The sequence below is a fragment of the Capsicum annuum genome, chromosome 6 (assembly GCF_002878395.1).
Source record: "Capsicum annuum cultivar UCD-10X-F1 chromosome 6, UCD10Xv1.1, whole genome shotgun sequence".
Classification (NCBI taxonomy): Eukaryota; Viridiplantae; Streptophyta; class Magnoliopsida; order Solanales; family Solanaceae; genus Capsicum; species Capsicum annuum.
The window spans coordinates 17,515,746-17,538,764 of NC_061116.1; the positions used below are offsets into that span (position 1 = coordinate 17,515,746).

Genomic DNA, 23,019 nt, shown 5'->3' on the forward strand with positions numbered 1-23,019 from the left:
AAAAAAAGACCTCATTCATAGGTTCGAACATAGTATTCGACGCCTTAGAAAAAGTTCAGTTGATCAGAGAAAGACTCTGGGCTTCTCAGAGCTGACAGAAGTCATATATAGATGTTCGTAGGAAGGATCTCGAGTTCGAGGTCAATGACTATGTCTATCTTAAGATCTCTCCCATGAAGGGAGTGGAGAGGTTCGGAAAGAAAGGGAAACTCAATCCCTGCTATATTGGTCCCTTCAGGATTCTTAGTGGCTTCGGCAAGGTAGCTTATGAGCTCGAATTGCCCTCAGATCAAGCCTTCGTTCATCAATTTTTCCATTTCTCTTTGTTCAAGAAGTGCATAGGAAACCCAACAGTTGTAGTCCCTAGTCGGAGGATTGACATTCAGAACAACCTCTCTTACGAAGAGATTCCAATCAAAATCTTTGACTACCAGACTCGTAGATTAAGGGACTTATTTGCTCCTTAATCTACGAGTCTGGTAGTCCCAATCAAAATCTTGGGAGAAATCAGTGTCATGAGGGAGCTACTTTGGAAATAAAAGCATATATGCATACCAAGTATCCTTACCTCTTCTTCGCCGATTCAGATCAAGTTCAAGGTAATAGTGTGCCTTAAGCTTATTTAGTTTCATATTCATGTTCCCATTATAAATGTGGTATCTACAACCACTTCATACTCTGTCATGAATTCATGTATTAGTTCAGTTATAAAATCATGCATCAGCTATGCATTCTCATCTTGAGAAACTCAGTTTATCAAAACACTTAGTCACACATTCATGTACCAGTTAGCCATACATCAGATGTGCATGAGTTCAGTATATTTAGCTTATCAGTCATGAAGTCATGTATCAGTCACTCATGTTTAGTTCATTTTCATTTATTATTTTCCCTATTAGTCAGTCTCATTTGAGGATGAATGTTCTCAAGGGGGAGATATTGTAATACCCATGCTTATTCCTAGCTAGAAATCATCTCAAGAATTCTAGTACTTGATTTGAAATGCAAATCTATTTTTGTACCCATGGTATTTTTTAGATTTCTACTTTCTATCACGTGGGAAATTGAGTTAGCTTTCTAACGATACTAATTTATCCAATTCCAACACCAGACGATGAAGTTATGGATGTTTTACTTAGAACTGACCAAAATGCCCAGGTGCGACATCCAAGTTGATGGACTACCAAACAAGTGACAGACCGCCAGTTTGACCATCACATCCAACGTAGTAGGAACACTTTCTAGATAAGGATTGACGGACGACTTGAAGGACCGTCAGATTTCTTATAGACCGTCATCCAGGCCGTCTACTCTTATCCAGTGAACCCCATTTCTGGTCCATGTATGATGGTCAAAATGAAAAACAGTCAAGTTCCTGATGGACTGTCAGTCGGGTCATCACATACCACCTTCAGTTTACTTTCAGGCCATTTTAACAGGGGTATTTTGGTTACTTACCACTTACCTATATATTCCCAGATGAGTCCGAATTCAGCCACTTTTCTCATTATTATTTCACAAACAAAAACTAGGGTTTCTCTCTAAATTTGATATCCAAGAACAAGACCCAATCTTCTTCAAAAATCAAAGGACTTTAAATCCTTCAAGTTCAAAAACATTAGAAACCTTGAGTCAGGTATGCGTAGTGTTCATCCATGGATTCCTTTCATCCGTAGAGCTCAAAAATAAATCTTTAAATACTAAATCATGAATGTTTTATGGTGATATGATTGTATTCATGTTGGTTGTTGTGGTTATACCATAGAGTAGTGATTTGATGAATTTTCATGAAGGTTTTGATCATGTGGTTGGAACCATGAATTTGGGTGGTTCAATGTGATGTAAATTTATGAACACACCTATGCTTTAAAGAGTTCATGCAAGGTTTTTGATGAAATACTTAGAATTCTAGGAATGTCAAGTTTACATCGTCCCATATTATATACATGACAAGTCCATTTTAACTATACAATTTATATGTGTTCCATGCCATTGTTTTGTTGTTATTGTTATGGTATAAAGTATTTATAATAATTGAGTGATATAATATATACATTATATATATATTCCATGCACTCCCTACTATGCATAAGATGTTTAAAACTACATGTGGTATACTATCCCCTACCTGTGATATTATGAATTGTGGACTCCATTCTTATGATCAAGTCATGTCATGTGTGTCAGTTTTCTTCTATCGAGTCTTAGGGGTATTTGTACACAAAAAATATAGTTGTGTGCCTAGATCCATGTCATGTTGTCATGATAATCTCAGTCAAGCCATGATCGATAGAACTCAGTCAGTCATGTGACTCAGGAAACCTCAGAAATCCTATGATCTCAGTAAATTCTCAGATAGTAGTACTATTCCGCCAGTCAAGGGAAGTCAGTTACTCAGTCCATGCATAGTCAGGAAATTATTATCAGTCTCTTCATATGGGAGTAGGAGTTATCATCGAGTGAACCAAAGGATGGGAACTCACCAGTTATATGAGGGTGTGATTCTTAGCAGTCATCCTTGCATTCCTAAACTATGTAGCCAGCATAGGTTAAGACATCATAGCCTTCTATATAAGGGTGAATGAGGTGGCTTAAACTGTTAAATAAGGGTTCCCACCATTCTCGCTAGAGTTACCTATTATATGAGGGTTGCTCACACGTTGTCCTTACCAATGGTGCGGTATTACCACTCTTCCAGTTAGGGTAGAGATTGGACCCTAACATAGCCATAATGGAACATATGAGGCATGTCGGTTAAACAAATACCTCCCACAGTTTTCGTACTCAGTCTTAGTAAAAGAAAGTAGATATTTCTTCAGATATCAGTAGACTAGGACTGTCAGATACAGTCAAATTCAGTTATAGTATGGAACTCAGATAGTTCCATTAGATTCAAGACTGTCAGACACAGTCGCCCATGTATCAGAACTATAGTTTCATTCATGTCAGGTATTAGTAAACTATGTATTAGCGTACAAATCTTGATATCACATACTTACAATCTCAGTTACTATGTATGTATGTTTGTACTCTTACGTTCATATCAGTCAGTCAGTTAGCATTGTTCATGCATGTAAACCCTTTGCATTTATCCTACCTCACTCATACACTTAGTACTCTAGTTATACTAATGCATTTGCGCTATGGTTCTTTCTTTTTATGTTACACCATAGGTTCAGAGATATAAGTTCCAGACCAATAGTAGTAGTCTCGATCTAGCATACAGAGTTTCAGTGAGTCATCTTCATTCGAGGACTATATGATCTGATTCATTTATTATTTCAGTTAGTTTTTTGGTTATGGAGTTAGTTGTGGACATGTTCCTTCAACTTCTTATTCAAACATTACTTAGAGGCTTTCAGATTTAGTTCAGATTTATTTCAGACTTCAGTTGTTTTGGGCATTTTTCATCCACACAGAAGTTATGTTTTGATAGATCCTTTATTCAGTTGAACCTTATGGCCTACACGTTCATATTTTCTGCATTATTATATGTAAATTATATAGTGTAGACGTAAAAATATCAGTCATGGCTTAGCTTGGGGTCCTTCGTGTTCATAAGCACCGTGTAGCATTCCGGTTCAGAAAATTGGGGTCTTACATTTTGGCACGCCGCATCCCCAATCACGTTGGTCAAAATTTATGTTTGCTGCCAGACTTAAAACTTCTGAGGCTTGACGCGATCATGGGATAAAGCATCGATTATAGCGTCTATGCCGTCATTAAATGACCGCACCCTCAAGGGACAAAGTGTTAATTTTCCACTCCTATATAAGAACAAAAAAACATAATTAAACTATTTTTCATCCAAATTATAGTTGTTTCTCTCATTACTCACAAGAACAAGCTTAGGGTTTCCAATTTCAAGGATTTCACCAATTGTTTTCAAGAATCTTCCATCAAGGTATGCATAGTGTTGATTTATGGATTACTTTCATCCATAAATCTCAAGAACACTATTTCAAATTATAAATCATGATATTTATGTTGTGGGTTATTTTCTAACCATGTTTATCTTATTTTTCGATTTCCAAGTTTAAATCTTTACGTGTTTTTCATGAAACTACGTTAGTATGCAAGTTGAAATCCATGAATGGGGTTGTTCATAACGTGTAATTTGATGATTTCACCTATCCCCTAAGTTGTGCAAGTAAGGTGTTTGATAAAATCCCTATGAGGATAGAAATGGTGTATTATAGCTTAATTATAACCCATATGATAAATGCCTGTCTTACCCTTATGTTCGAATGGCTCCTATGATACTGATGTATAATGTAGATGTTTTAGGACTGCTCATGGTGTTAGCGTATGAAATTATGATACTTATTATATGCATTCCTACCATGTAAAAGTTTAGGATAACCCTGTGCTTTATGAAATCTGCAACTTGTTATATTATGGATTGTTGATGTTGGTCATGTATTCAAGAATGTCATGCCTTGTCAAATTCCTTCTATCGAGTCCTGGGGTACTTGTTCCTAAAAATTTAGTTGTGTGACTAGAATCAGTGTCATGTTTTCAAGATACTCTCAATCAAGCCATGATCCATACAATTCAGTCAGTCTCATGACTCAGGAAAACTTAGTAAATTCAGTAATTCCAGTAATCTCAGAGATCTCAAAAATTCAATAATCTCAGTAGTATTTCATCAGTCAACAAAACTTAGTTAACTCAGTCCAGTTCAGCTCAGTTAATCATATTCAGTGTTTATTCAGATGGGACTAGGATTTAGCAACGAGTGAACCCAAGGATGGGAACTTACCTGTCGGTAGAGGGTGTGATTATTAGAAGCAATCCTTGCATTCCAGAACTACATAGCCAACGTAGGTTGAGAAATATAAATTGCCAATTGAGGGTTGATGAGGTGGCTTACCTGCCAGTTGAGGTTCCCACCATTCTTGTTTGAGTACCTGCTAGTTGAGGGTCACTCACAGCTTTTCCTTATTGGTGGCACGGTATTGACACCTTCTAATTGGGGTTACAGATTGGACCCCAACTCGGTTAGATGAATACTTTCCACAATTACAGTTTCAGTCTTACTCTCAATAATAGAACTTAGATAGTTCTACATAATTCAGGACTATCAGATAGAGTCAACTCAGAACAGTACAAAACTCATCTAGTTCCATTAGAACTTATGCTGTCAGATACTGTCTCTAAGTATCAATTATTAGTAACTCATCAGTATTTAGACTCATTAGTCAGCATCATCACGAATTCATTTTTATTAATGCATGTATTCTCATATTCATGTTATATAGTCAGTTAGTATTGTTCATGCATTTGAAGCCTCTGTATTCTGCCTAACACATATTCATACTAGTACATTCAATCATACTGACACAGTTGTGCTATGGTGTTTTATACCATGGGTCTTAAAGCACGAGTTCTAGAGCTTCAGTAGCACTGCATATTTCAACAACCAGATTTAGCATTGAGTTCTCATCATTCGAAAATGATATTATTAGTTATCTCATAATTTCAGTTTATCTTTTAGTAGATAGAGCTCGTTGGGGATATGTCTCATCACCTCATTATTCTAACAGTTTAGTCAATGAGAGGCTTTTCAAACTATAGTATATTCAGACAGTTAACTTCAGTTCATATTTGGTATTGATTTACTGTACCCTCGGATTTTATGTTTTGTCTGTTTTGAACCTTATGGCATGTATCAGTCTATTCTTTTCACATTTTACATGATGTTATACAATATATAGGTGCAAATATCAGTCGTGGTTTAAGATATGGTCATTCGAGGTCATGAGCACTACGTAGCATTCCAAGTACAAGAGCCTAAGGTTTAATAGTATCCTAGGTAGTATGAAAGCCGTATTTAGTAGAGCCTTATACATAGGTGTATTGCACGTCGTATTTATGTACAAGAGGCAATAAGATGTTTAGGAATAGTTTCCTATTTTTTTAGTATTCATGTCATGCCAGTGAGAATTATCTCAAGCAAATCTCTCTATTTAATCTCTTACTCTTCTATTTACAAAACATGCCTCCCAAGAATAGAACTAGGAATCAGTTAACCCCTCAACACGAAGATACTTTAGGTGAGCATGTCTCTCATGCAGAGTTCAGAGCTTCATTCTCTACTCTTACTTAGTCAGTTGTTGTTCATAATGAATGGTCAGTTATTGTTCAAACCAACCCAGTGGTCAATTCAGCTGCAGCCTGGATTCGGGACATCACCCGAATAAATCCTCTATTTTTTTCGGGTATCAGTTAGAAGAGGATCCTCAAGAATTCCTTGACCATATTTAGAAGGTTGTTGACATAATAGGGGTATCAGATGTTGAGAGTGCTGAGATAGCTTCATATCAGTTGCAGGATGTTGCTCACACATGGTTTAAATAGTAGAAAGCAGAGGGGGTTGTAGATGTAGGGCCCATTGAGTAGGAGGAGTTTGTCACTGCATTTTTAGATAGATTCTTTCCCCAAGAGCTAAGAGAAGCTAATATGGTAGAATTTATCAACCTCAGGAAGGGAAACATGACGGTTAAAAAGTATTCTCTTAAGTTTACTTAATTAGACAGATATGCTCCTCATGTTGTTTCAGATAGTAGGGCTAATATGAGTAAGGTTATTTCTGGGGTGAACGATAGTGTGGTTTATGAGGATAGGCCTGCGATGTGAAATAATAACATGAACATAGCCAGGCTTATGACTCATGCAGAACACATATAAGAGCAAAAGATTAAGATGAGGGAAAAGCAAAACAAGAGAGCAAGGATAGGTAGTTTCAACTTTGCTCAGCCTAAGTCAGAGAGAGGAAACTATTCTCAGTTTTATTCTAAGTCATTAGCTCATACTCTTTCTTTAGCCATTGCTCCTGTTCCAAATTTCAAGGATGGTAATAGAGATAGGGCGTCGGGCTCTAAATCTCAGGGCAGCATTCACAACACTCAAACTAATCCTCTTCCTATTCATGCATGTACTCTTACTTAGTCATACTCATGTGCATTCAGTTATTATTGTTCATGAATATTTACCAATGCATTTTAGCCTACCTCAATGAGCATTCCAGTATATTCAAAGTACTGACAGATGCTTTTCTCTTGCGCCATGATGTCTTTATCATAAGTTTAGACGCACAGGCTCGAAAGCACCCTTACCAATTTAGTTTCTCAGTAAATAGAGTAGTGGTGAGTCCTTATAGTTCGAGGACATCATTTTTTCAGCATTTTAGTTCATTTTTAGTGGTCGGAGTTAGTTGGGGGCTTATCCCATCAATTCCACTGTTCGGATAGTTAGAGGTTTTTTTGGACTAGAGTATTTTTAGACAGTTGCTCAGTTTTCAGTATTAATATTCAGTTTTGGTATTGTTATACCACATCCTGTATTATTTCAGTATTAAACCTTATGGAATGCTTTCCGCCTATTTTTGCATATTTACAGTATTATTATTCAGTTGTTACAGCAGGTACCAGTCATGGGTTAGCTTGTGTTCCTTTGGGATTATGAGTACCGTGTACCGTCTGGGGTAAAGAATCGGGGCGTTACAAACTTGGTATCAAAGTCTAAGGTTAAACAATTTCCTAGGAAGTCTGGAAGCCGCATCTAGTAGGTTCTTGTGCATGGATGTGTTGAGCGCCATACTTATGCACAGGAGGCTATGAGGTGTTTTAGGAAAATTTTCCCTTTTTTCAGTGTTCATGTCGTGTTTATGAGCATGAGCTCCATTTAAAATATCAGTCTAATCCGCTTTCTTCCTTATAAAGAATATTTCTACAAAGAGGACTAAGGGAAGAGGAACGGGAGACCAATCAGAACCTCAACCCGTTCAGGCTGATCCTCTGGACGAGCACGTCTCTCATGCAGAATTCAGAGCTGCATGCACTACTTTAGCCAATTCTGTCGCAATTCAGAATAAGTAACCAGCTACTATTCTGGCCAACCCAGTGGCCAATGCTGTTGCAGCCAAGATTTGGGACATCACCCAAATAAATTCTTCCTTATTCTCAGGTTCTAACACTGAAAAGGATCCAAAGGAGTTCCTCAATCATGTTCATAATATCAGAAATATCATGGGAGTGACTTCCAGTGAGAGTGCTGAGTTAGCCGCTTATCAGATGCAAGATATAGCCCATACGTTGTTTAAGCAATGAAAGGTAGACAGGGGTGCAAATACAGAACCCATATAATTGGAAGAGTTTGGTACAGCTTTTTTAGATAGATTCTTTCCCTTAGAGCTGAAAGAAGCCAAGGAGTTTGAGCTCATCAATCTCAGGCAAGGTAGTATGAGTGTGAAAGAGTGTTCCCTCAAGTTTACTCAGTTATCCAGGTATGCTCCCCATGTAGTAATAGACAATAGATCCTGAATGAGAAAGTTTGTGTCTGGGGTATTGGGTAGAGTGGTTAAGGAGTGTAGGACTGTGAAATTGATTGGAGAGATGGACATATCTAGGATTATAATCTATCCTCAACAGATTGAGAAATAGAAACTTAAGAAAAAAAAAAGACAGAAAATAAGAGAGCCAGAACGGGTAACTTTAGTTTTGCCTAGCCAAGGTTAAGGGGTGGTAACCTTCCTCGGTTTAGTCAGAAATTTAGCAGAACCAACAAGGAGGGCATAAAGAAACAGACTGACCTCCATTCGCTTGATATTGGGCAGCCTGTGCGCGAGAGTTTTCACCGCCTTAATAACGCCTATCGCCCGACTGTTGTGGGAAAGGAGTACTGGAAGTCATGAAGGAAGAAGAACTCCCTTACTTTTTTCTGTCACTTGTCGCCATCTCTACCACCCTGAGACTGCGCACCTCCTTAATCAGAGAACCTGCTCCATTTTCCTGCCTATCTCCAAACTTCGCTTTTATTTTTTCTTGTCTCCAACCTACTGCATATAAACTATCAAGCAAGATATGTCTATGTCCTTAATGAGAAAAAAAGTATTACTCTCTAGAATCAAATCTCTATTCAACCTAGAAGCGAACTTCCTTATTTTCGACCTCATGTCAACCACCAAATTAGGAGCATACCTCGATAGCTGATGGAACTTCAACGCATATTCCCTTACAAACATCCTCCCTTGCTTAAGGTTTACACACTCCTCCATCTTAGCTTTCCTCAACTATTGAGGAAAGAAATGATCCATGAATGCATTAGAAAAGGCCTTCCACAACCCTTCCTCTTCCATATCCTTCTTATCTATCTTCCACTTCTCATACCACTAATAAAAGACATCCTTGAGTGGATACGCCTCAAAGTTAACTCCCTCCACATTAGTAACCTACATAACCCAAACTATTTTCTGTATTTTATCAAGAAGCCTTATAGGACATTCTCCACCTTACTCCCATAAAGTAGAAGAACCCATCTTCATAAATTAACCAATCCTTGTGGCCTCAGCAGACAAAGCACTAGCCGTACCCCATTAATCCTAAGCAGCGACCATCTGAGCATTAACATAAATAGATTGATGAAACTCTGAGTTCATCATGTTATCCAGCACAATTAGGAATAGGACCCTGAGATTGAAGATTACTCTAGTAGTAAGATGTACTCCTTCAAAAATATCCCTGATGAGGCAGAAGAGTTTCTTTGCATTCCAGATCTAGAAGGCATGATCTAATTAACAAACAACCAAAGACTAAAGAGGATTCTAGGATTGAGAACTAAAGTTTGAAGGTAGAATACAAAGAAAGTAAAACATTCCTAAATATCTTGTAGCCTCTCTCTTACGAGTGTGGCATGCTATCCACCCCTAAAAGAGACTCTACTCAACACGACTTTGTGAAATCCTAGCAGACCATGAACCCAAATCTCTGAAACTAACTTGTCATGAACCGAACTAGGGCCTAAATATAATGGACATCTCAAGTCTAACTAGGACGGGGGACCGCAACCTTTACCTAACCCAACTAACTTATGCTGTCTTAGATGGGCTGAATTTTGAGCATATGACAAGATTGCGCAAATGCTCATTTGAAGAAACTACGATAGGGACATAACTGTGACTGATCTAACCGAGTCTAATCATATCAACCCAGCCATCCAACCCTATCAAACCTAACCAAAGGCCATAAACCAGGCCACAATCACAAGGAATTTTGAAATATAATATGATAATCAATCCTAAAATGTAATACAATGGAACAACCAATAATAACGTCCAGAAGAGTGAGCCTCAAGACCAATACTAATACTTAGGCAAACACCAATACCGATCCCACCCATACTAACCCTCAAAAGTACAACAAAGCCTCTATCCAAAAGATTAAAAATATTCAGTTAGGACTGCCCCCAACCATGGCAAAAACCAATATCCAAAATAAAAATTAAAATGTCAAAAGATGTCCATAAAATGAAATGGAGCCTTTTGAAAGGAGGGAAGCTCACCACTTCAGTACAAGTGTTGTCCTCAAGTCAATCACTATGTAGGAGGATTCAAACGATTGGTTCCTACATAGATAGGTATATAGCCGCCAGTAAACGGGTTAGCGAATAATCACTAGAATATTTCTGATGATAAGTATAAAATAATGTTATTTAAATAACCAAGTAAAATCATCCATATGTGTTATGCATATATGGTTAAAATATGCATATAACCATACATATATATGTTCCAGGAAAGGGAACTGTGCTTAGCTTGCATTTAAAATTTTTATCTGGGTTGTGTACCATTGTTGTCCTAACCACCCACGAGCTATATGGGTCTAGCTCCACTGCGAATAAGGTCACAGTTAGTGTAGCTGCACGACCATTCAATATACCATGGGATGACTAGTACATTTCCCAATATAAAATGTCACACACATACACGATCACCAAAACCCCTAATATCAACAAATATTAGTTTCTGGTTTTGGCCCCCCTCCCCGGGACCGCCATCTTTCATGGCTTAGCTACACATCTCGCCATTAATGCCTAAATTAAAACCATGTCCAACCAATCTATTTACCATTTATTAACCAAGGCTATTTAATAACTAGTAGTATCGTCATACCACCCATAGTTGCAAACATTTATTCATAGCCAAAATATTTACGTTAAGGGAACTTTCAATTGCCTTTTTCATTTCAATATTAACCTCTTGGGAAACTTCTATGTTCTTCATAAGCATAACCAATTAGTCTTAAACCTTTGTAAGCTATTTAAACCATTTAATTTTCATGTATAAGTCGAAACCAAGCAAGAGTTTCATTAAAAGACGTCAATGCAATGAACATATCTTTATAAATAATTTATCAAACACTTTGGAGGCATAAGATAACTAGGACCAATTTTGAAAACCATTACCTTGCAATAGAATTATCTAAAACCACCATTAATGCTTAGAAAAAAATAACTAAAAATCATGGAAAATCATGAAAATCATAACCAAGAATTTACATCAAAACCCTCAATTATAGTTGGATAACATTAATCATGCAATATTGAAACCATATTTCATCCATAAAATCCATAACTTTTTAGTAGTAATAAGTAGGAAAGAGGCACATGCCTTAAATCAAAAAAGATTACAGAAGAAAATCACCAAACCAAGCACCAAAGTACTCCTTTAGTTGAAACCTTAGCTTCCTTGCCCCAAAAGCTCTTGAGAAAATTATTGAATGTTTAGAAGTAGTTTCGAAGTGTTAATGAATAGAATAATAGTGTAAATAACCTTCTAAGTATATTAGAAGTAATGGATGATAATTAGGATAAGTAAAAAAATATTCAAAATACTCCACTTAAGTCCTTAAAACCTCATCACAGGGATACGACCGACTAATACAAATCATACCCTTTAATGCAATTGGTTTCTACCACTCGTATTCAAGCCTCAACCTTGGATTAGAGACTGTCCAGCATATAACTTATCTAACCAAGTCGTAACCACAGCATACAATCCATACCCATGACCAGTATCCCTGGTAAAATGAAATACCAGGAGGATCAAACACGGCCCACCATACGAGTCTCTGATACGACTCGTACCAATTCTCTACGACTGATACCCCTAAGTCATACCCATTCCAATGACCAAAATCATCCCACCAACTAACACTAGCTAGCATATGACAGGACCATACCACTCTTACCCCAACATACGGCTCAAACCCATGAGTCGTATTGGATTCGGAGAACGAATTTCTATGCAAATTTCTAAGGCCAAAATTCAGGATGTAACAGTACTATACAAAGGTAAACATTCTACCCCATGGATCTAATTTTAACATCATTTTATTGTCGATCATAGAAAGTAGTTAATTGTCTTTGAATTTAGTTTTTATCAAACAATTATTTAAACTCAGCATATAAATACTTTCTACTTTGATTGTATCTTATATCTTTAATCTTTCTGTCAAGTTTGATTTTTAACTAGATTCATCAAAGCATCTCAAACTTTTGGATTTGTGAAAAATCAATGATATATCACTAAATCAAGTAAATTCATCAATAAAAGTGATGAAGTAAATAGCACCATGTATTTTCCTTACTTTTATTAGACAACATATGTCAGAATAAATTAATTATATGCAGTATAAACTTTTGTGCCCTTTTTCAAATGATTTTCTTGTCGTTTTTTCTACTAGATGAGATTCGCAAGTAGACAATTCTATTTTATTTATTGTATAAAGAATATTTTTTTGTGTAAGTAATTCATTCTTTACTGACCAATATAGCAAAGCCTAGCATTCATGTACTTAGATCATTCTACCAATTAGAAGTTGATGTAAACAAGGAAAAATAAATATTATTATTATGATTTCGAACAATATTCAATATAAAAAAAACCAATCACTAAAATAACCAGGATGATATTTTTTCTTTTCTAAATCCATATCCATATTATATTCACATAAAAAAAATTTATCCTAGCTTAAAACATATTTTAATTGATTCTAGATCTTAGTGAACTAATGGAGTAAATAGTTCATCATTTAGAAACAAAGTTCGATCACCACACATTTAAATGTGCACAATGATTGTTGTGTCTACAAATACATAAAAAGTGATTCAGTTAGAAAAGCATAGAAAAAAATATTTGCATCACTATGTAAATTATTAATAAGATCATGTACCTTTTTAGTCTTAGGGCAATCATGAGCAAATTATCCATTGTTCTCACAATTGTAGCAGTTGAGCTTAGCTACATTCACCTTTTTCTTGGGAAAAAATATATTTTTCTCTCCATGATGAATAATCTTATGCTTCTTTGAGACTTTTTTCTTTTCCTTTTTTATGAGAAAATTCAGTATACTGTCATTTTTTTTCTTGTTACTAGTTTGAACCAGAACTAGTCGTATACACATTTATACCAGCACTGCCAACCCGAAACTTTCTTCCTCGAGTTTTAAATAACATATAGCATCTTACATAGTATAGATGCCTACATTATGAGTTAAGTGCATTTTAGTATTCTATAAAATTTGGAGTGAGGAACGAATCACATCTTGAATTTATTGCTCTCAGTCAACCCTTAACCAACATCTTTCGGTTCTTTTACCATATGTGACATATGATGTTGAGTATTATGCTAAGTATGATTAGGATGTTTCTTATAATTATTGGTAGAGTTTGTAATCTGAAATCTATTGATTTGATCCTGAAAAGTTTGCAATGCGATCCATGTATCTAATTTTTTATTTGTGGTGGTAGTGGTGCCCCAGCAATATGGATCTGTATGCCTTTTGGCTTAAGATTTATTTGCACACATGTATTATATAAGTGCATTTGGTGGGTTAATTTTGAATGTTTTACAAAAATATGTCATTGAGGGTTACGTCTCCTCCTCGTATTCCTCTCCATTATAGTGAATTTCCTCCTCCTCTGCTCGTAATTTTTTCCATCAAGACATTCCACATAAATCTGTGTTTTTTCTTCTTATTTTTTTTTACTTTGTGGTATTATTTATTCTTGTCTGACTCCGTTACAAATATCAAATTAAATAGTAAGAGACATAACTTGGAACTTGAAGTATGATCAAAATTTTATTTTAATGCCTACGACATGATCTTAGCATTATCATACTTTCAGATGTTTCTCATAATATCATCATCCATGCTATTCAACAATGTTATCCAAGCAAGAAAATTCTTCTTTTTCAAAAGTGACAAAGCTCAAGATCTTTCAAATGTTGGAGCTGTTACAATTTTCAATAAGTGTTATAGACACATTAATCACTTCAAGAGCCTCTTTCTCTTTCAGGACATACTGAATTTTCATGCTTCATATTTCATAATTATTGTTGTTAGGCTTATTATCATTGTTTAGATCAACAACAATGTTCATTACAACAATTGGCATACTAATTTAAATAAGTTTAAGTATCATGGGACAACGATGTACATTGTAGCCTTAATTCATGCACGTAATAATTCTTAAATTAATTTACTATGTCATCATTTATTTCACATCAAGTTTAGAATAGAAAGTTCTCTAAGTTCTCAATCAACCAAATTTCAAAATGTTGTACATTTAATATAATTAGTTGTCTAAGAAACATTTATATGGTTAAACAACCATATATTTAATAATAGATACAAAAACACTTTATAATACTTTTTGGAATTTGCATAAAATATTGAGTTCAAATTTCAAATTGGTACAAAAAATTATGTGGAATGCAAAGAGAATGTCACGTAGGCGATACAAAAAGTAAATGCACCTATGAATTTTATATATTGATACACTCATGTATATATTGAGAAATAATAACAATAAAGTTTAACAATAAAACTCTACACCAAAAAAAATAAAAATTGTAATGGCTAAACAAATAATAATTGTCTTGAAAGAATAAAAAATTGCAACCACCATATTGGCCTTTCTAACAAAACTCCAATATTAAGTCTTTTACTATTTATTAGTTAACATACTTCGGAGTGGATAATACTTGATTTTCTTTCTAAATAAATGCACAATATAAAATTTATACAACGTAACTAGTATTTTGTCGAAAAAATAAGACTAGAAAAATAAATAAAGCAGGCTTTGATGTCGTGGAAGAATTTGATCAAATATAACACTTGTAATAATATTATTTCACTAAAAATGTTCAATGAAATCTTGCACAAGAACTTGACAGAAGAAAGAAGGAAAAAGTTGTTCTTTGTCCTTGTTTTTACTTAAGAGGGAAAAAATTGTGTTTGTTCCCACAAGAGAACATAAGTATAATTCTGAGGGATCAACTCTTTTGAATCCCAATAATTGTGTCCTCTTCCTTTTACATTAAAATAAATATATACCACATATATATTTACATAGCATTCATTATTATATGAATCCCCTTGACCTATATATGGGTGACTCGTCAAAACTCACTCAGTAAGAGTTAATGAGAGTGGCAAGTTAGTTGGTAGCCTTATGACAAGACATATTAAGGAAATATCTAACATCTACATTGCTGCCCTTTTGTACATAATGTAATGGGTGTATTTTGCATATTTTGTGGCGTGTAGCTGAGCGGATGTAAAGATAATTTTTCTTTTCTTCATGAGATTGCGAAAATAACTTTCACTTGAAAGAAAGCCTCACACATTCATACTTAGGGTAGACATAAACATTTTGCCATGTTAGCAAAAAATTGTATAAATTTGAAAGACCGCATATAGACATTTATATTTGGGCACAAAAAAGAAGGTAAGCATTTGTAAGTGAACAGTATTGTTTCACTTGAAGTCCTCTTGTAATAAGTTCTCAATATTTCAACAAATATTAAAGGTGTAAACTGATTCAGAGCCATTGCAGGTGGCAGCACTAACAGTTTCTTTAAGAGAGCTACCAAACCCATTTCTGGTAGTTGTCGAGACAACAATGCCCAGTATTCCTATATTTTCTCCATCTATCATGTCTACCTCCATTTCAACCTCATTCTCATTATTCTCCACGTCAACCTCATTCGCTGTACAGACATCTTCCCTCCTAATAACGTTTATCTCCATATCAATCACTTTGTTGCTGCCCCTTCAGCACATCCCATTGTATCTTGTCCCGCGCAATAAAACAATCCCCACAGGAAGTTCTCGTTGTTCAATCCTGCAAGAACATCCACGAGGTGAGATACAGCTGTAGTACTATCAGATACACTTCTTTTTTAATGCAATTATCAGATAATCTCCTTAAAAGAATCATATCTAGATGGGGAGGTCAGCCTTCCAAAATTTTAGTGAACCTCCATAGCTAAAGTATGCCTCAAGGCAATTCAACCTAGTGCATAACAAAGCAAATTAGCAAGGCTTAGCTATATGAATCTCAGTATATGCCTCTAATAGTAGGGCTATTTTGCATAAAAAATTGTGTTGGATTCCTTTCCTACTTACGTAATGTCTCTCTTTCTGTTGCCTGAAAAATAGATTTCCTTTGGTTACTCCTTTTTAGGTGGTGAACACTTTATGTAATTCTTCTATAGTTGTTAATTCTTGTCCATCTTGGGTATATATGGTATTTAATAATCCATAGTCGAAACAAGTTAATATACCAAGTGTAACAAAGAAGGTGGCCTTGCATTAAAAAATTGAGAAGAAAACAATTCTCCTATGGAAATGTTAATGGAGATACAGCATTGACAATCAAACTCTGTGGAAGGAGGTGGTAGGTAGAAAGTATGGACAATTTGGACATTCCGGCGCCAACCGTGTTGCACTTGTGCATATGGGGATCTTCCAAAGCTCAATGGCCACATCTAATTAGAAATGTGGGATTTGCAGTGGAGAATGGAAGAAAAATCTCCATTTGGCATGACAATTGGATTGGAAATGGCCCTCTAAAAGAGTTGTTCCAGATATGATTTTTCTAAGCCCGTTACCTGTGGCAACAAGTGAGGACACTTGGAGTATGCAAGGCTGGAACTTTTCTTTCAGGAAACTGTTGAACAATTGGGAGGTCACTACTCACTTGAGCTATTGAGCTACAAAACACCTTGGAGATCTCAAAGTGTACTATCCAGAACGAAGATTCCATTATATGGAAAGGGGATCACAGTAAAGTTAACATATTTCCTCTTAAATTCCATCAGACAGCTTGTACAAAGCTGTCACTGGAGGAAAATCTGGAAAGCAAAAGCTCCATAGAAAGTAAGGTGTTTTTCTAGGCTGGCAATCAGAAGAGCATGTCTGACTCATGAAAATCTACAAATGGGAATGTCCATCGTCCCAGCACCTTGACTAATTCCACTAGATACCTACCACCTTCTACCGACAACAAGTACTTGGTAATTCTGTCCGCCAAAGGCTTGGGCAGAAGGGAAAAAGTGACCTAGTGTCTTTGTCTATGATTAGATTTGAACCTGAGACCCACTTAATTGACCTCTAGTCCACACCCTTGGGTTGCTTCTACAAAGAAGCAGAATCTAGCTATCTTCAATATGTTTTCTATGTTATGCAAGTGCAGAAAATAATTGCCACTTACTCGTACATTGCAAAGTGACGGGACAATGCCAGGCAGATCTTTGAGTATGTTTGGCCTCACCTGGGCAATGGAAGAAACCGCAATGGAGCTAGTAAATTATTGGGAAATGGGGGTAGTAGAGGAAGACGGAAGGAATGGAGTACCATTGCAGCTTGTGTGTAGATCACCATTTTTAATTTTTGATAAGAAAAGAAGGAGAGTGCGACATATATCTCTTACAAGTGTTGGGTATGCCAATGCAACTACTTTTTTGACTTTTTTAATGCCTGGATGCAACAAGTTAAAATTACATTCAAGGCACACCAAACTACAGATAAAATAACACAAAGCATAAATATTGATCTAGAGTTTCTCATAAGAATAGGGGAACGTACAATAGTACTTCTAAAGCTTGACCAGACAACTTAAACACGTTAAAGGATTTATCCCCAACTTAGAAAGGCATAATCTTCTGGATAGACCGGACAATTTAACTTCTACAGAGCATAATTGAATGTATATATGTTACCTAAAATTCATTGAAAGGAACAAGAAAATGAGAAAAGAACATAGAGATTATAAATGTACTTTGATAATCACTGCACAGGGCTGTGGATGGAAGTATAAGCAGCTCAACATCATATATAAGTGTTCTCATCACCAAATCATTGATACTCATGGACTCCACCAGAGCAATATATTTCTCAGACCTACATAGAACATAAATGCAAATCAATTCTACTAAAAACCTTCCTGGATAAGGGTGTTCTTCTAATTCGCCACCCTTACCCTTTTTAGAGAAAGATATAAGGAAGAAGATAACCTTTCTCTCTCACTTGCAAAGAAATACATTCCTATATCTTCTTTGCCTGGAGAATGGTCATTGAATAGGCTTGTCCAGATATTCTCACGTGGAAGTACTTCAAATTTAAGAGTTTCAGGCAATTTCCTTGAGAACTCGTACACCTTACGCCTAATTCTGGAAGGCGGATGAGCCTGGATACAATTATTTAGCATTCCAGATACAGATGGTAGAGTACCTAAGATGTCAAAACTTCCCCTATAATGTAAAGAAAAAGAGAGACTGATTATTATAGGGAACAAAGTCTTTATTCCTGTTGAATGGTGCAGATTCCTCAAGTTAATAAAATATTTTCAATATATAGGTAGTCTACAGAATAATTAAAGGTAAAGCTTTCTGCTTTCTGACGCATAAAAAAGCCATATTTGAGTTTCAAGTTCACAAACAAAAACATGAAGAGAACTGAAGGCTCTTCAGGTTACAGAACTGAAAATAATTAGAAATAAACAATGTAAGGCTCCCATATAACTTACCTTCAATTTCTTGTTCACCATACCTGAAAACATAAGATGGCCCTTAATACAAGAATATAGAAAGGCAGTAACTTCGACTCTTCAAGGAATTTCTCCATAATGGGAATTAATTTTACAACCATTTCATTAAGTAATATATATTCAAATTATCATTATATCACGACTTGCAACTACGTATGAGCAAAAACTCTTTCCCTTATATGAGCATATGTTCTATACATTTTTTAGTGATGCTAATGGCGTCGCTACCAGCTTGACCGCACCCCAACTAATTCATTGTGCAACCTGTGTCTACCACACAAAGGGAATTTCTTAAACCCGTATGAAATAGTCTAACTTTCTGTTATCTAATAAGTCATGAGGTATACAGAAAGTACTATTCAAAATGAAGCTACAAGCATTGAAACAGAGACTTTACAGCTGTGATTCAAACCTGGAATCTCCATGTTTCACCAGGCCATCCCTTTGGACACCAACATTATGTTATTAAATAAAAATAATTATATATATGTTTGCTTACTAATCAACAGGGAATTTACAAAGAAAAGATTAATCAGTCAGCTGCCTTTATAGTAATTAATGTGCATGATAAAGGGCACTTACTTCCAGGAAGGAACTAGAGCAGGATCACAACGGTGTGGCATAGGTATAATTCCACTCTCGTTCACAACATGGGGACTCCTGCGCTCGAGATTGATAGAACCACCAAGACCTAAAAAATAATGCTATATCAATTGCATAGAAGCACAGAAGTAAATAATTTTTTCTATGAAAGCTTTTCATATATTGATGGTGTAACAGAAATCATTTTGAAAGATAATATCTATGTCAATTTAAAATTAAAAAAAATTTAATTAGTGTATGATTGAAAATGAAATTTCAGATGAATAATTTTATGAGGACGAATCAAAACAAGTAATTAATATAAGCTTTTTTTATGAACACTTAACCCTTAGATGATTGTACTGGTTCTTTGCTCTTTGCAGTGATTTTGGCCTTTTTCAAATTCTGAGATTTAGTATATCCTTCTGATCCTAAAGACCACTGCGCTGTACTCTTCTCAGGAAAAGATCTTGAACATTGAGCTTGATACTTGCCAAAATTCCCCTGAGTAATGGTTTCCATGGATTTTGTTGACACGACTCTTGAGGAGCTAGTAGATTTCTCTATGCCTGATAATAGACCAAGTGATTCCTCAACGGGAATATATCTTGTTTTCCCGGTCGTTACCTCCTTTTCCCAATTAATACAATGCCCACCAGGAAACTTACCAAGTTTCTTTGGTGGCACAGTACTCAGAAAAATCTTTGCAGGTGCATGTAACTTGGATCCGTGAGAATACCTATTTTCCAGTCTACGTGATAAAGACAATACCCCTTTGCCCTTTTCACAATCGTCACAACACCAATCCCTTGGTGCAGCATCATAATAAGCTAGTACGCAATATCTGAAAATAAGAGAAAAATCAGACTTTTTTAAAGTGAAGAACTAATGCATAAAGATAAATCAGTTTTTAGGATGAAGAATTTAATCATGTATTTAGTTCGCAGGATCATTGAAAATTGTTTTACTAATTAGAAAGTGTATTCACATATAAAGATGAACTACACAGTATAAAATCATTGTCTAAAAAGATATCCGTTATAGGAAATTGTACCATATATTTTGGTGGAGATAACTTTATCATAGGAATCTTTTCACTAAAGTTCTTCGTACAAGAAGAAAAGAGTATAGTAGAGAGAAAGAGAGAAAGGTAAAAAATGTTACTTTTAATTTTCTGTTATGGTTGTTTTATCTTTCTTGAAGAGATACAAATCTTCATATAGCTATACACAATTACTAATTTCTTTATAGACCCAATTCTTCTCTTCTAATAATTACAAATTTACAATTATATATTATTTACTATGGATTTGGGTTGACCCACATGAGTGATCCAATTGAATTTTTTTCATTTCCCACTCACACGTGGATCAACTCTCATTTCTATTTCTTAACATTTATACTTTATGGCTAGACCGTGTGAACGGTGCATACATGAGAATTTTGTTGCTATACATCTGCTAGGAATATACAACATCTCGATCAATGAAACTTAGAGTAGATTATAAAATGTAGTACCCTAAATCATTTATCAGATTATATTTCTCACAATTTCTTTTTCTTAATTTTGAGTTGCTCATTGTATACTTACATCACATAAAAAGATAAATGACTGATCAATGAACACAATTAATGTGGCAATACTCAATGGCCTTCCTCATCTCAAGAAATACTTAATCTCAATAAGAAATGCTTTTCTAAAAGTATCCGAAAAGATTGAATCAAGCATGATCTCCTGGCAACTTACTATGATAGAAAACACCAAATTGAATCTCAAGAAACTGATTAAAGTCGGGTGGGTACAATTTTAAAAATTGCTTGTATTTTCAGGGCTTTAGACAAAAGTAAGTTGAGACTAAACTTGTTTTTCCTTATGGGTCACAACATGCACTACAAAAAAACCTGGTTTAGCAATGGATTTGTAGCAACAAGAACTTTTTCGTCGCTAATTAACGACGGAAGTGCAACAAAATAGATTTTTTATCGCTAAATAATTGAAAATAAAATTAGTAGCCTAATTAACGATAGATTAGTGACAAAAAGTATAATCTATTGCTATATTTTGGCGGTAAATATTGGCGCCTTTATTTTGGTGATAAAATTAGCGATATAAAAAGGGGAAAAAAAAATTTGACATGGTGGAGACGGAAATAGCAATGAAATTTTCGTCACTAGAATTATTTTACCATATTTCAAAAATATATTTTTTTTTAAATAATTAGCAACGGATTTTGCACCCGTTGCTGAATCCGTCACCCCACCAAATAAATAATAGGGTAAAGTCTTTTATTTTACTTTGATCCCAGCACATTGTATCCTCCCCCTCTCACCAAAAATAGCCTCTCCTTTCCCTTTCTCTCCATTGTCTCTCAATTGAGAAAAGAAAATCGCTCAATATCAATCGAAAAGGGAATTAATCACTCAATTTTGAATCTAAATTAGAGGTACGATTCAAAATCTCGTAATGTGAGTTATTTTTTCCTCTTTCAATTTCTTAATTTCTATGTTAGATTTCACCTGTAAATGATAGGTTTAGGGTTGTTTGATCTCTTTCACTTAGGGTTGTTCGATTATTGTGATAAAAAGTTTGATAAATGGCTATTTACTTGAAATGGTAATTTCAGTTTGTTGGGGGAGCTATACTACTTGTGGTGTTTTTGATAGTTGTCCTTCTCTTCTTTTGTAGAAGATCACAGCATACATACACGCCACGATGTGGATCGGTACATGTTTCCCAAATTTTTCCAAGATAATGCACAACCCAATATTTCTGTTGAGCTCCTGGAAAATGCTAGTAAGTTGTAGTTTGACTTCATTTTCAATATAAGCTCAAAATAGGCAGATTTTCTGAAGAAAAGTTTCTAAGCCAATTACTTTAATTTTCAGTGGATTTGATTAGATTTTCTTTATCTTATTTTACCTCAAGAATCATTTCTCAAGAATCAGCACTTGGATCACAAGGTGCTCCATCATATCGGGTGTTCTCTATGGAAGAGTTGGAAAAAGCGACAGAAAAATTTGATAAATCAGCATTGCTCGGTGAAGGCTCCATTGGAAAAGTACTGCTCTTAAACTGTTTATACTCCCAAATTAATTTAGGAAGAGGGCTTAGTATATTGTTTTCTTGCATATATCTATTCAAAATTCATGTTATATTTTGTCGGAGGATAAAGTTTTTGTTGCTAATTTTGTTATCATCCATGTGGTGCCACAGTATTCCCAGAGGTATTGATATCTGTAAGTAATTGACACAATCAAATATGTTTTTCAGGTAGTTTTCATTGAATAACTCAAATCAGACAATTAAATAGATGCATAACTCACCAAGATAAGCAGTTGATTAAATAATTTTTTTTACCTTTATTATGTATTGTCTATGTGCATAAGTGTTATATGTATCTCAACTTTGCATTTTGATACCATATAATTCTGATTACAATTAAGAGTAATGCATATTTTGATTTGTTATCTATTGAACTTTGACAATTAATATCACTAAAGAGAGGCACCTAAGTCGCTTACTTAATGTGCATATGTAGTGAGTGTACATCTTTTCAAGCCTTATGTCCCAGGCTTTATTCTTTTTTTGTCTCAAAGTTGGACTATTTGGTTTAGCTAACAACTTGTATGACATATCTTTCCATATCAGATTTACAAGGGAAAATTAGAAAATGGAACCTATGTTGTTGTAAGGGAATTGGTTGTTTATAGATAATGTACTAGTTGGAACTTCAAACTTCAAATGAATTTGCTTTCAAAGTT

General features: G+C 35.1%; 1 protein-coding gene across 1 annotated transcript; it reads right to left on the minus strand.

Moving 5' to 3' along the window:
- Window positions 1-15,478: 15,478 nt before the first annotated feature.
- LOC107875108 lies at window positions 15,479-21,620 on the minus strand. The gene is made up of 6 exons (XM_016721732.2): window positions 21,588-21,620; window positions 19,605-20,142; window positions 19,258-19,366; window positions 18,143-18,379; window positions 17,908-18,029; window positions 15,479-15,969 (listed from the first exon to the last, which is right to left on the minus strand). The coding sequence occupies exons 1-6, from the start codon at window positions 21,618-21,620 to the stop codon at window positions 15,881-15,883; spliced, it is 1,128 nt and encodes a 375-aa protein (XP_016577218.2). The 3' UTR covers window positions 15,479-15,880.
- Between the last annotated feature and the right edge of the window lie 1,399 nt (window positions 21,621-23,019).

What these genes read in the sequence shown, in the direction of transcription:
- LOC107875108 (XM_016721732.2), bottom strand. Translation starts at nt 21,620, where the DNA reads ATGGAGAGAAAGGGAAAGGAGAGGCTATTTTTG. An exon ending in GCTCTAGTTCCTTCCTGGAA is followed by an intron (nt 18,380 to 19,257) that starts GTAAGTGCCCTT and finishes TTTACATTATAG; the next exon opens with GGGAAGTTTTGACATCTTAG. An exon ending in CCTGTGCAGTGATTATCAAA is followed by an intron (nt 15,970 to 17,907) that starts GTACATTTATAA and finishes ATGTTCTTGCAG; the next exon opens with GATTGAACAACGAGAACTTC.